Source organism: Apodemus sylvaticus, chromosome 16, assembly GCF_947179515.1.
Source record: "Apodemus sylvaticus chromosome 16, mApoSyl1.1, whole genome shotgun sequence".
Taxonomy (NCBI): domain Eukaryota; kingdom Metazoa; phylum Chordata; class Mammalia; order Rodentia; family Muridae; genus Apodemus; species Apodemus sylvaticus.
In genome coordinates this window covers 3,253,981-3,266,920 of record NC_067487.1, presented here as the reverse complement: position 1 = coordinate 3,266,920, position 12,940 = coordinate 3,253,981, and the positions used below count along the sequence as shown (strand labels likewise).

General features: G+C 42.3%; 2 protein-coding genes across 2 annotated transcripts; one reads left to right on the top strand and one right to left on the bottom strand.

Annotated features, from left to right (window-relative positions):
* The first annotated feature begins 28 nt into the window (after positions 1-28).
* Positions 29-7,083, top strand: Ccdc127 (coiled-coil domain containing 127). The gene is made up of 3 exons (XM_052159783.1): positions 29-122; positions 2,101-2,231; positions 5,451-7,083. The coding sequence occupies exons 2-3, from the start codon at positions 2,111-2,113 to the stop codon at positions 6,110-6,112; spliced, it is 783 nt and encodes a 260-aa protein (XP_052015743.1). The 5' UTR covers positions 29-122; positions 2,101-2,110; the 3' UTR covers positions 6,113-7,083.
* A 2,267-nt stretch (positions 7,084-9,350) lies between these two features.
* Positions 9,351-12,627, bottom strand: Lrrc14b (leucine rich repeat containing 14B). Its single transcript, XM_052159784.1, has 2 exons — positions 11,741-12,627; positions 9,351-10,020 (listed from the first exon to the last, which is right to left on the bottom strand). The coding sequence occupies exons 1-2, from the start codon at positions 12,625-12,627 to the stop codon at positions 9,375-9,377; spliced, it is 1,533 nt and encodes a 510-aa protein (XP_052015744.1). The 3' UTR covers positions 9,351-9,374.
* Between the last annotated feature and the right edge of the window lie 313 nt (positions 12,628-12,940).

The window sequence follows — 12,940 nt, the reverse complement described above, 5'->3', positions numbered from 1 at the left end:
CGCCTGCGCAACACGCCCCTCCTGGCTCGCGAGAGTGGTGGTGCGCCTGCGCTCTGCAGACGCGGTGGTGGCAGTACCTCTGAGGAAGCGTGTTAGCTTCGCTGATGGGCTTTGCTTCAGGGGTAAGTGAGGTGCCAAAGTCTTTAAAGTGCTTCTTGGGTTGGTTCTTCTTGTTTGCCAAAACAGAACGGGTCGGAGGATCCGGACAGATGAAAGTAGGGTCTTAGGAGCAGCGATCGCAAGCTCCTTAAGAGCCCATTTTGTTGGGGCACTTGAATCTCAACTAATGTGCGGGAGCTACCGCCCTGGACTTCTAGAGTGGGTAGGAATGATCTCTTGGTGGCTGGACAAGGAGCAGCTGCACTGGGCTACGTAGAAGCCAGGATAAACTAGAAAGTATATCCAAAGCTTTCATCTTCGTTACAGCTGCTGGGAAGCTGGAGGCCCGGCCTGTTGTCATCCTGAAAGCTGCTTAAATCGTGGCTAGCATCCCTTAGTGCAAACGCGCTCTGATTTAATCACTTGCAGATAGTTTTTCTATTTTTTCTAGTGAATATAGCTGAAAATTTCGGTGGAATTAAATGACATAAAAAGTAAACCAATGAGCCAGGCAGTGGTGGCACACTCCTTTAATCCCAGCACTTGGGAGGCAGAGTGAGTTCCAGGACAGCCAGGACTATATAGAGAGCCTCTGTCTCAAATAAATAAAAATAAAATAAAAAGCACCCACGTTAGATGGGTTCTTTTCTTTTCTTTCTTTTCTTTCTTTTCTTTCTTTCTTTCTTTTTTGTTTTTTTTCGAGACAGGGTTTCTCTGTGTAGCCCTGGCTGTCCTGGAACTCACTCTGTAGACCAGGCTAGCCTCGAACTCAGAAATCTGCCTGCCTCTGCCTCCCAAGTGCTGGGATTAAAGGCGTGTGCCACCACCGCCCGGCTTAGATGGGTATTTTCATAATGTAAAGTCATAAAAACACTCAGCTTGCTTATATGTACAAATACAACACAAAATAGTTAACCAAGATGCATGTAAGAAATACGTAATTCAACACAAGTTTTGAAAGTTTGGGTGTGGCTGGTAAGATGGCTCAGTGGTTAAGAGCACCGACTGCTCTTACGAAGGTCCTGAGTTCAATTCCCAGAAACCACATAGCAGCTCATAACCATCTCAGCTCATATAAAGCAAATGCCTATTATAAATTCACTTTTATTGTTTTATCGTTATCAATGTATAGCTGTATTACAGAGACAACCAATAAGAAACCAACCAAGTCCCAAAACATAATCCACACATCAAATGAGGTACAAGAAGAAAGGAGGAGTGGCCCCTGGTTCTGGAAAGACTCAGTGAAACAGTATTCAGCAAAACCAGAACGGGGAAGTGGGAAGGGGTGGGTGGGAGGACAGGGGAAGAGAAGGGGGCTTGCGGGACTTTCGGGGAGTGGGGGGGCTAGAAAAGGGGAAATCATTTGAAATGTAAATAAATTATATCGAATAAAAAAAAAAAAAAAAAAAAAAAGAAACCAACCAAGTTATACATCACTTACTTAATAGTGGAGATAGATTCTAAGAAATGTTTTGATAGGGGATTCCAATTTAATGTAAATCCAAGAGTGAGCTGAGCCTGCTCTGACATTAAGCAATATTAATGTGGAACTATTATATGTGTAGTTCATTGTCAACCATAATTTTTTAGGGTTTGTGATTGTATATGTATAGTAAAAGTACATTTGACTTATTATAAGTAATCATTATAGGTACTCAGATGCTTACCAATCATACAGAAACACTTCTCAGGTACTCCTCGAATGATGTCTAACCAATCTGGTCCTGCTGAGATGCCTTCTTTTGGTCATGTTGATACACAAGATAATAATCATTACAACAATCATACGTCTAAACTTGAAGGGAGAAATCACCACATCCTACTTGTACTTCACTTAAGACATGCCTCCCACACTATGCTATGACTTCTTGAAATCACATAGGATGTGATGCTGTGTAGCACATAAAACTAAAAAATATTTTCTTGACTAAAAAATATAGAGAGAGATAATATAGTCATACTCTTTTATATAGTTAATATTTTTTCATTTTCTTCAAGGTATAACTCCATGAATAACTTAAACGACCCCCCAAATTGGAATATCCGGCCCAATTCCAGGGCTGATGGGGGTGATGGAAGCAAGTGGAATTACGCTCTGTTGGTGCCAATGCTGGGATTGGCAGCATTTCGTAAGTTATGGATTTTTTGGAACTTTTTTGTTTTCTGATCCAAAATTATGCCAGTAGTACCTGGGTTGCTGCATGGGTTGGACACTAGAAGATTGGCTTTAGGACTTGACCAATACAGTGTGGTTTTATCCTATACAGCGACTCTGTGACAGAGTTAGCCTTTCTGATCATCAGTTTACCTGTTCCTAGAAGGTAGCTTATCCTGCCTCAATGCATTGTAAGGATTAAATAAAGCAGAAGCATTTGGCATGGGTTAGATTTTAATAAGCTTTAGCTTTCTCCCACTGCTTGACTGTTCTAAGGGGACTTCTTTGCCTTAATTGCCTTCCTCGGGATCTACAGAGAAACTGACCTGAAAGAAAACCAGTTAGGATGTATATTTAGTATATTTAAAGTCAGTATTTGGGCGAGTTTGCCCATAAAAAAAACCTACAGGCTAGAAATCCTCACATTTAAATTGACTAAACACTACTGAGTCTCTTACCAGTCATACATGTCTCTCTCTCTCTCTCTCTCTCTCTCTCTCTCTCTCTCTCTCTCTCAACCCCACCCCTACCCCCTTGGAGCTATACCTTGAAGAGAATGAAAAAGATACTAACTATATACAAGAAAGAATATGGCTCTTATGATTATATCATCTATGTACATTTTAGTCAAGAAAACATTTTTCAGCATCCTGTGTGATTTCAAGAATTGTAATGTGGGAGGCATGTCCCAAGTGAAGTATATCTCCACTGGTGATGGGGACACATCACTGATGTAGAACTAGCTTATATTTCTTCATGTCTGTGGTCCTGGTTTTCATCTGAGAATATAAGAACTGATGATTCAGTAAATCAGAAGCAAATACTGTCCCATATGTGTAGTGATCATTCCTGTACAGTAGCTTTTTATGTGCCTGAATTTCTCAATTCAGAAGTTTGCCTTGGGGGGGGAGGGGTGTCTGAACATTTCCTGCAGCCAGTCTAGGACCATCCCAGAGGGTGCCTTCTAAAGGCTCCTGCCTGTCTTCTCTCAGTGTACTGTTTAGAAAAGCCATCTGTTGTTGTGGTCCTTTGAGTAGCTTGGAAGCCTTAAGATCACATAACTATTATAAGTAGATTCTCATTCATCAGTGATGTTAGCCACTTTGAGTGGATGAGTTAGCTTTGAAACTATGAGAGGCCCCGTCATTTTCCATGAATTTTTCAGACTTATGTGTAGCTTTAATACCAACACATTACTCCCAAATTCATGCTTTTTCTTTATGTATGTTCAAGTTGATAAGTTTTGTACTAAGAAGGATTGAAGAATGTTTTATGTTTCTGAATTGATTATCCTGGTTAAATAATGTATTCATGGATAACTGTTGGGTTTTTATTACTTTAAATCAGGGTTTCACTATACTGGCCTCAAACTCACAATCCTCATGCCTCAGCTTCTCAATTGTAGACATTATAGGTGTATGCCAGGACAGCCTAAACCAGAGGTAAATTTTTAGCTTTGCATTCTTACAAGGATTTTCTACAAGTAAGTTACTACATGTTTGAGAAGGTGTATTGCAACATGCAAATATCAACTAGCCTTCATCATGATCTTGAAGTAACAGCAGATGAATACCTTACTTAACTCATAGCCATTGATGGATGAGAATCTACTTTTATTCTGATGATTTAAATTTCACAACCAATCCCCCTACCCCTGCTTCTTCCTTTATTCCCATCCTTCCTTCCCTTGTGCTTCTCTCTCTCCTTTCCTCCCCCCCCTCTCTCTTTCCCTCTCTCCCTTCCTCCCTCCCTCTCTTTCTCTCTCTCTTTCTTTCTTTCATTTCTTTTGTGGTTCTGATGATCAAGCCAGGGACTTTGTATATGCAGTACAAGAACTCTATCTCTGAGCTACATCCATAGCCTAAAATCTTATAACTTTTAATACAATTCAGAAACTGGTAAAGTTGTGCTTTGAAACTGTCTGGTATTTTAGCAGGCTTATATCTCCTTGTCTCTGCTGTGCCTTCTCATTCCCTACCTCTGTTCATTTTCCCCCTCCTCTCTCATCCCTCTCTCTCCCTTACCTTCTCTTCTCTTATGTAGTAAAGAAACTGTCTTAGATCTAAAAATTGAAGTGTCTGGTATATCAAGCTAAATCACTTAGTACAACTCAGTTTAGTCCAAAGAGACAGTTTTGAGATCATTGTAGACCACATACAATTGTGAAAAGTGACAGAGAGATAATATTGTTTACTCAGTTTTTCTAGTGGTTACTTCATACAGATTCAGCATGGGACTCAGGGTCTTGTGTTTGTCAAGATAATATCACATTTTGAAGGGACACCTATTACTTCATAGCCACATTTTCCTTTGAAACCTGATATCCACTTATCGGGGAACCTATTGGTTCAGAATGTTATTTAACTGGAGGTTTGAAGTTATGTGGCTGTCTTAAAGTCTTTCTCAGATTCATCAGATAACACTAAAATTTGATATTTCTGGGTTTGATATGACTTTCTTTTTTTGCTTTGACACCTGCACAGTTTGGATGTCCAGGCTGGTCTTGGGTTTGGAATCCTCCTCTCACTCAGCCTACCAAGTACTAGGATTACCAGCACTTGCTACGCCCCGTGGTGGCGCACGCCTGTAATCCCAGCACTCTGGGAGGCAGAGGCAGGCGGATTTCTGAGTTCGAGGCCAGCCTGGTCTACAGAGCAAATTCCAGGACAGCCAGGGCTATACAGAGAAACCCTGTCTCAAGAAAACCAAATCCAAAAAAAAAAAAGCTCTTGCTACTAAGTCCAACCTAAGGTTGAACTTCTTTACCTAATAGCAAACCCACCAGACTTAAGCTATATACAGATGATAACTGGACTTCCAGCAATATTTGAAGCCCATCCATATTAATTTTTTTAAACATTGGCAATAAGTCATGGAGCGCTGTGGCAGAGCACATAAGTAAAGAAAACAGTGGTGAGTTTTTCCAGCCATGAATATTAGACACTAGAAGAGGAACAACTTATGTGCTGCTTTAAGTGCCCAGCACTGGTCTGATTTTAGGATAAGAACTTTGTCGATTTTGTTATCTACAAAGTTTTAAGGTCTTAGCATCTTTGAATTCTTAGGCTTTTACTGAAATACTGTCATTACTGTATTATGTATTTCATACTGTATTATGTATTTTCTTTAAGTAGTCATAGGAATTTAGTTATGTCTCTTCATGTGTCTTCCTCATCTTTTTTATTCATGTCAGGTTGGATTTGGTCTAGGGAATCCCAAAAAGAAATAGAAAGAGCAAGAAAAGCATATCATCAGAGTACAGCTGCTTTCCAACAGGATCTTGAAGCTAAATACCATGCTATGATCTCTGAACATCGCCGCGCTGTTGCTCAGCTGTCTTTGGAACTGGAAAAAGAACAAAATAGAACAGCTAGTTTTCGAGAAGCCCTTATCTCTCAGGGGCGTAAGTTGGCAGAAGAAAAAAAGCTTCTTGAACAGGAGCGGGCTCAGATAAAGCAAGAAAAAAGCCGGCTTCAGCCTCTGAGAAGTGTCTATTTGAGCTGCCTGGAAGAAGAGGATGACTGGCAGAAGAGAGCCCAGCTTGTGCTGAAGGAGGTGGGAGAAGCTCTTGAAGAACGCCAAAATATCTATTGTAGCCTGATTCTTCCCCGTAGTGCACGGCTACAGCTGGAGAAGAGCTTACTGGTGCGCACATCTGTTGATCCAGTGGCTGCTGACCTAGAAATGGCAGCTGGCTTATCTGATATATTTAAGCATGATAAGCATTGTGGAGATGTCTGGAACACCAACAAACGTCAAAATGGGAGGCTTATGTGGATGTATCTTAAATATTGGGAACTACTTGTCGAACTTAAAAAATTTAAGAAAGTAGAGAAGGTCATATTAGAAAAATAAGAATTAAATGAAACTCAAGGCCAGAGGGCGTCATTCACCATGGCACTCTACATTCTGATGTTTCTGATATTTACTGTGTTCCTTTGCCACCAAAAGTGGCCTAGTACAGCTATCCTTTGTGAGAACTCAAGTCTTTCCACCCTTTGAGCAGTGCAGTAGGGCCTTAGCAGATAATGTTTTTCTATGATGCTATGCAGCTATTAGAGATACATTTTTGAGCTGCTAATATTTAGCAAAACAAGTACAACTATATATTTTCGTTCTGGGGGAAAATTACAATATTCTTACTCTAAGAAATGTTCTGTCAGTTTTTTTACCTCTCTAATAATTGTTCTCCCTTTCTTGCTTTCATATAGGAGTTGTTGAGTAGTATAGTAGTTATATTACCAAGATTTATATTGTTTGGAATACCTCCCCACCAGGAAAAAAACAAAACACCAAGTATTTCTTATACACAACTGGTACCCCAGTGAATATTTAGAATTGAGCTGGTCTTGTATTCAATAAGCATGTTATTTATTAGCAATGATATGCAATCAATAATATTTGTCATTTAAAAGTAATAGTGTTGCTTTTTGTATGACTCTTTACTATTCTTTTGTGACAGTCTTACTGCATAGCCCAGGTGGGCCTCATATGTGCAGTCTTCCGTAGGCTCCCATGTGCTGTGATTACAAGTGTGTATTACACTCTTGGGCTGATAATTTTGCATGTATTGATAAGTACTTATAATTCATTTACATACAGCTTATATGAGTTGACCCTTTGTGCATAACTTATATAATCCTTACTCTGGTTTCATGAGCTAAGTGCTATTATCTTGTAAACAGTAATTTCTCAAGATGCCCAGATTCTATGACTTGCCATAGTTTCTAAGACTCTACCTATGGTTGCCCTCATGACCTAAGATTTGTGATAGCAAGAAAGATAAAATCAGCAGAGAACAGGCATGTAGAAGAGTCTAGAGGGAGCCACCAAGGGTTACACTATGGAAGCACAGAGAGCATTGTTTAGTTTAAGGGTATGACTAGAAACATGACAAGTTCCCAGGAAAGCTCATTGGAGACAAGATTTTGATAGAGTGAAGGCTATTCATGTGACCCTTCACACCAGTTCCATTCCCACAGGAAGGCAAGTGGTAGAAATCACTCATAGTTTGTAAGCAGTTTAAGTATGGTGACCCACTCTTGCTAGTTACCAGCACTAGGAACTCCCAGCATCTAGACACCTATTATGGACTAGCCTTGTGTGAGGATGCACTATGAAGTCTGTTAAGTGAGCTTTTCTACATAGCCTTATTTTACAAGAGGATGGGGATATGAAGCTTTGCTATAGAGAAAGCAATCTGTCATAGGTAGTCCTTTGTTGGAGTGGATCTGAGTTGGGTGTTTGATTTACAGACATAGGAACCTGTGTGTGGTTATTTGTCAGTGGCCATGCAGGAAGTGAACAAAGTCAGTTTGTGTTCAGAACCTATATTCCACCCAATGCGTATCTTTCTGTGTAGAGAGATGGCAAACTTGAAAATACTTACCCAGAGAACAATTTGGTTCTACAATGGTTAAGGAACACTTGGTTCATGCTTCATATTCCACATTAAGTTCTCAGAGCCATCTTCACAGAGTTGACAGCAGGCTCTCTAAGCCAAAGCCAGGTGATTCCACCTTCAGATAAAGCCCTTGTCAATAGGTGTTTACCATGCCTTTCTGCTGTGTTACTAGTATTTTGAGATGTTATTTTTTTCTAGTATATCTAAAAAACACTTTTTTTAGATTATGTTTCCTAATTCATTATATCCTTGAAGGAATATAGTAGGCTCTAGTTTTGTTACCTCACCGATTTTCCCATATGATCTTAGACCACTTCATGACTTTCTTTAAGGTTTATCTTTTAAAATGACACATTTTCCATGGGAATCACATCAACTGTTTAAGTCTTGCATGGCCACCTTCCATCCTAAGTCTGCTTTCTGTCTTTTTAAACTGAACATGTTAGTAGCCTATTTTTATTGCTGATCAGGGTCAAGTGGAAGTACTTGGTATGGAGACAGACCTTGGAGGTAGAGATGGCATGGGAGGATCTGGGATGGTTTACCTGTATCACAGGAGGTCCTGAAATGGGGAGGTACCTGTAGAGAGGGTTCACATGGAGAAGAACTACAAGTGGGAGGCAAGTGCCTTGGTTGGCACACAGGTGGTTATAGTGCTCAATTTTTTCTTCAGTCACAAAAGAATTATTTTCATACTCTAAGTTTTAAAGTATAGATTGTTAATTAAATAAATTGTACTTAAGCCACACCCCTATTTTATTAGCATTTAATTACAGTAGTACTTTGGCAAAGCAAATACTGGAAATGAAGTCTAAACAAGTCTTTCTTGTGTGATGATTTGTTTCTCAAAGGAGTTGCAAAGCCATTCTGAGGAGCAGTGATTTGGGTGCATTATAAATATGTTATCATCTACAAAGTTCATTCTTGAAAACTGAGTCACAACAAACTTCAAAAAATCATCTCAGTGTCTTCAGTAAGTTTACAGCTTTGTAATGGGCTACATTCATATCTATTCTCTGCCACATGTGACTGCATATACTGTTCAGGTTGGACATGCCTGACTTAGGGTCTGAACTCTGAGCAGAAAACAGGATCAGAGTATGTCAAGAAACATTGGGTATATTTTAGTGACTAGATATCCTCAGTCACCAAAAGACAGTAAAATTCTGCTTCAATTGGAAACAAAGCCAAAACAGCCACCAATAGAAAATTGATCATCACCCCATCCCCCACATTTCTGTGTAGGCAGATGTCATCTGGTAAAATGTACAGCAGATAGAACATAGCTAAACTGCTAGCTCAGGGGTCTGGTTCACTTTTATTTTCAGTGTCTACTTTTTTATGGGCTGTTGCTTCTATACATTTTCTGTGATGAATTTTCTCATTTCTCCCCCTCACAGCATCAGAGTTAGTTAGTTGACCCTGATCCCACTACATTCTACCCTGGTGATCACATTCTCCATCTTCCATCTTAGTTTGAGGTGGCTTCTCCTCTGCTTTAGGATCTTGCTGTGCTAACACACAGGAGCACCTCATGTCTCATTTACATATCTGGCTTCCTCTTAGAGCATGTAATGAGTATGCCTGCAGTTTTCTCTAAGGAAACCTTGTGGCAGTTTCTGCAGGTGACAAATGGTTGAGCCTGATCTTCTGGTCCAGGACTCACCTCAGGGCACTAGAAATGCACAGCCTCTTATGGCATGATTCCAGGACCTACTCCATTTGTTCTAGCGCTCTGGAAAAGTTTTCCAAAGCAGTTTTGAAAGCTTGCAGCAAGAAAGTACCAAGTTCATTGCTGGTTTCATGAATCTCTGGATCAAAACTTCCAAAAAGTGGCGTGGAAGCCTGGATGTCCTCCCGGTTAGCTCGAAGCAGTACTGCTCGAAGATCCTCTGCAATCATGTCATATTTCTGTTGGTCGAATTTGGACACTGACAGCTCATCCTGGGGGTAGATAGCACCCTCAGGGTAACAGTCCTTTGGCACTGGGAACTCAATGTTGCGCAGGCTAGGGAGTTCACAGAGTGCAGCAAAAAGGCGCCGGAGAGCACTGCCTGACAGCGGGTTCCCAAGGAACTTGAACTGCTGGAGCTGGCTGCAAGGGCTAAGGCCCAGAATCATCATGTTAACATGGCTGTCTGTGATGTTGCACTCCTCTAGGGTGAGCACTCTCAGCGTTTTGGCAGCCTGGCTCAGCAGCCTGAAGAAGGTAGAAGGGTACAAATGTACCAGGTTGTGTCCACTGAGATCCAGCACCTCCAAGTGGGCAGTGTGGTTACAGTCTGCTAAGAAGGATATGTCTTCATGATTAAGGGCACAGTTGGCTAGGTCCAGCACTCTTAGTGGGGTCTTCAAGGGACTGTGAGGTAGGCAAAAAAAATCAGAAATGTTCAGGGTCTCAGGTAAGCTGGAGTTTTGGTGGAGGTGAATAATCTAACCACTTTTCTATCTTAGAGATCACTGACTGCAGCCTGCCAAAAACTCCAGCTGATTTCATTTCACATTGGCATATGAGATAAAATGATATTTTTAAGCAAAATTTAAAGAATCAAAATAGTTTGTGAAAATCACATTTTTTTTTTCTAGAAGTCTACAGCAGCTGGGCCTGTTGGGCAGTCAATAATTGAACCTAAAACGAACCAACACCACCTTTCAAGTTAGGCAGGGAAATTATGCCCATGATCTCAGAACTGTCAGAATATTGACTGTAAGAACAGCAGGACAGAATTAGCTTGAAAGAGTACTGCCACTCTGATGACAATAGGACCAATTCAGTTTACAGGGCTGAGAAGGAAGTCCAGCAGCCTGAATGTGAGCTCCATAATCCTGAATTTACTATTCATCCAGTATCACTGGGGATGGGGGGTATAGGGAGAGGTATGTCTGGAATAACTTCCCCACCCAGGGTTCATGAGAATATGCATTTTTTTGGCACCCTGGACCTTCCTGGGAACACCCTCTTCACTGCCCTTGTTAAACAAGGCAGTATGTGGTGGGGTCTTGTTCCATCCCTACTATCCTGTTCTTGCTGCCTCTCTACTGTTTGCCCATACATAATAATCTATTACTGGGACAGTACTCTCCACATGAAACCACCCTGACTTCAGAACTACATGGCAGCTATCCTCCTGCCCTTCTTCATAGTACAGTTGCTGAGGAGGAGATAGCAGTACCAGGATTTCAGGTGAGACAATCCAGCTAACAGCTGACAATGTTCTCGCTATGATAAGCTATCTTCTCATCCTTATCTTGAGAAAATGTTTTAAGACACTAAATATTGGGTAATTTGTTATACAATACTAGTCCATAGAAGGTCTTATGACTTCTGTGTGGTTTACTTTCCAGTTAGCTCCCTCCTTCCTCTTTGTCTTATGTCTTCTTGCTTCTACCTCCTCCTCCCTCCCTCTCTGATGCTGAGAACTAAAACTAGGGTCCTGCTTGTTGGTATCAGGAATCGGCTCGGCAGATTGCCTCCAAACCCAGTGATGTCACCCATAGGGACAGGGACCTGCACATCTGTTGCCATGGCAATTGCATACATTCCCAGAGTCCACTTCCCATCCTTACCTGCGGGCTGTTACATCACAGCCTAAATAAAAGGCAGACCCTTCCTGTCCTTCACCCCTTTCTTTTCTCTCTTTGTCTCTGCCTTCCCCCATCCCTCCCCCCAATAAACCTCTGCCATGTGGAATTGCATTGGCCTGGTGTGGTCTATCCAGATGCCAGCTGCCATTCCAACACAACACTGCTACTCAACTACCCTATACTCTCAGCCCTAGTTTTTTTGTTTTTGTTGAAATAAGGCCTCTCTTTGTAATTGACCTCAAACTTAAATGCTACTGGCTATGCCTTCTGAGCACTGGGATTATGTGCAAACCCCATGTCCGAGTTTTGTTAATTGAAAGACATCTTCCAAACTGGTTCAGTGTTCTGATTCTTTCTTAATGGCTCTTAACTCTTGCTGATCTACCCAACACATTCCCAGAGAACATTGTGTAAACAGATCCTATCCCTATCCCTATTCCTCAGTGACTCCAGCATGCTTTACCAGATCCTGTACCCAATTATTTAAGACTTACCTAAGCAATGTTTGGATCTTCCCAGTCAGTGTAGAGAAAGCTACACTTAGTTCAGTGAGCTGGTTCATCTGGCTGAGCTCCCAGGCAATAGAGGTAAGGAGGAGATCCTCACCCTCTGGATTTGGGGCATATGTTGGGGGAGCATCGAAGGCCTTGGTGGGCAAGGTGAGTGAGGTCAGCTGAGGGAAGCCCACCTGGGCCAGCAGCTGCTGCACATGGCCAGCATGCAAGCGTACATTGTGTACTACCTCCAACTTTCTAAGGTTGCCTGGCCCAGCCAGGCCAAGCACTTGTAGGAGCTGCCCAGGACTCAGGCTGTCTGCCCGGAGTGAAGGGCAACAGACCTGCAGAGGTGCTGGGCCTGATGGCTTCAAGGCCTGCACCACCATGTCAAAGTTCCCTTCTGTGACAAAGAGGTCAGCAAAGACTTCAATGGGGTGCCCAGCTGTACAGTGCTGTCCATGGAGCTGGCAGCAGGTCCTGGCCAGCACCTTGGTACGGCCCCACCTTCCTAGTGCCCTCCCACAAGGACATTGCTGCACCTGAACATCCTGGATGCCAGTGAAATCAGCTACCCGAAGGCGGTTGCTCCCACTTTTCAGCACATGGTCAGCTATGCCCTGTATACAGGCCTCCAGGCAGGCCTTACAGGCACGATCACTCAGGTCTTCAGCGTGGTCAGTGTTTGGCCTCAGCAGCACAGCCAGCCGGAACTCCTCTAGTGGCCAGTGACTCAGCAGAGCACGGGTTACTTCTGCTTGCTCTAGCAGGTAACTGGCCTTGAAGAGAAGTGGGTAGAGGTTGTAGGCTATATTGTTCAGGTTCTCCTGGACCATCTTGGGGTGGGACACTAACGCTTCAGCAGAAATGAAACGAAGCGACCTCATGGTGCCCCTGGTCAGAATGGTGCTGTCGCTGCTGTTATTCCCAAAGCATGTGGGGTTTGTGGCTATTTTTAGCTGCTTCTGCTTCTGGGCTCAGGACAGAAAGTGGTAAACTGGCCCTTATGGTCATCTGACTGCTATTTTGGTCCTTAGGTACCAGTTTGGCTGTAACTGTAGGCATCTGTCTGTCTTATGGCACCCTGCTGGTGAAAGCAGAGCTGCTTGGTTTTGTTGGGGGTGGGGGAGTGGGACCACTAAGAGGCTAAGCTCTAGGAACTTGCATAAGTAGCTTACAATACAAATGAATATTCTACCC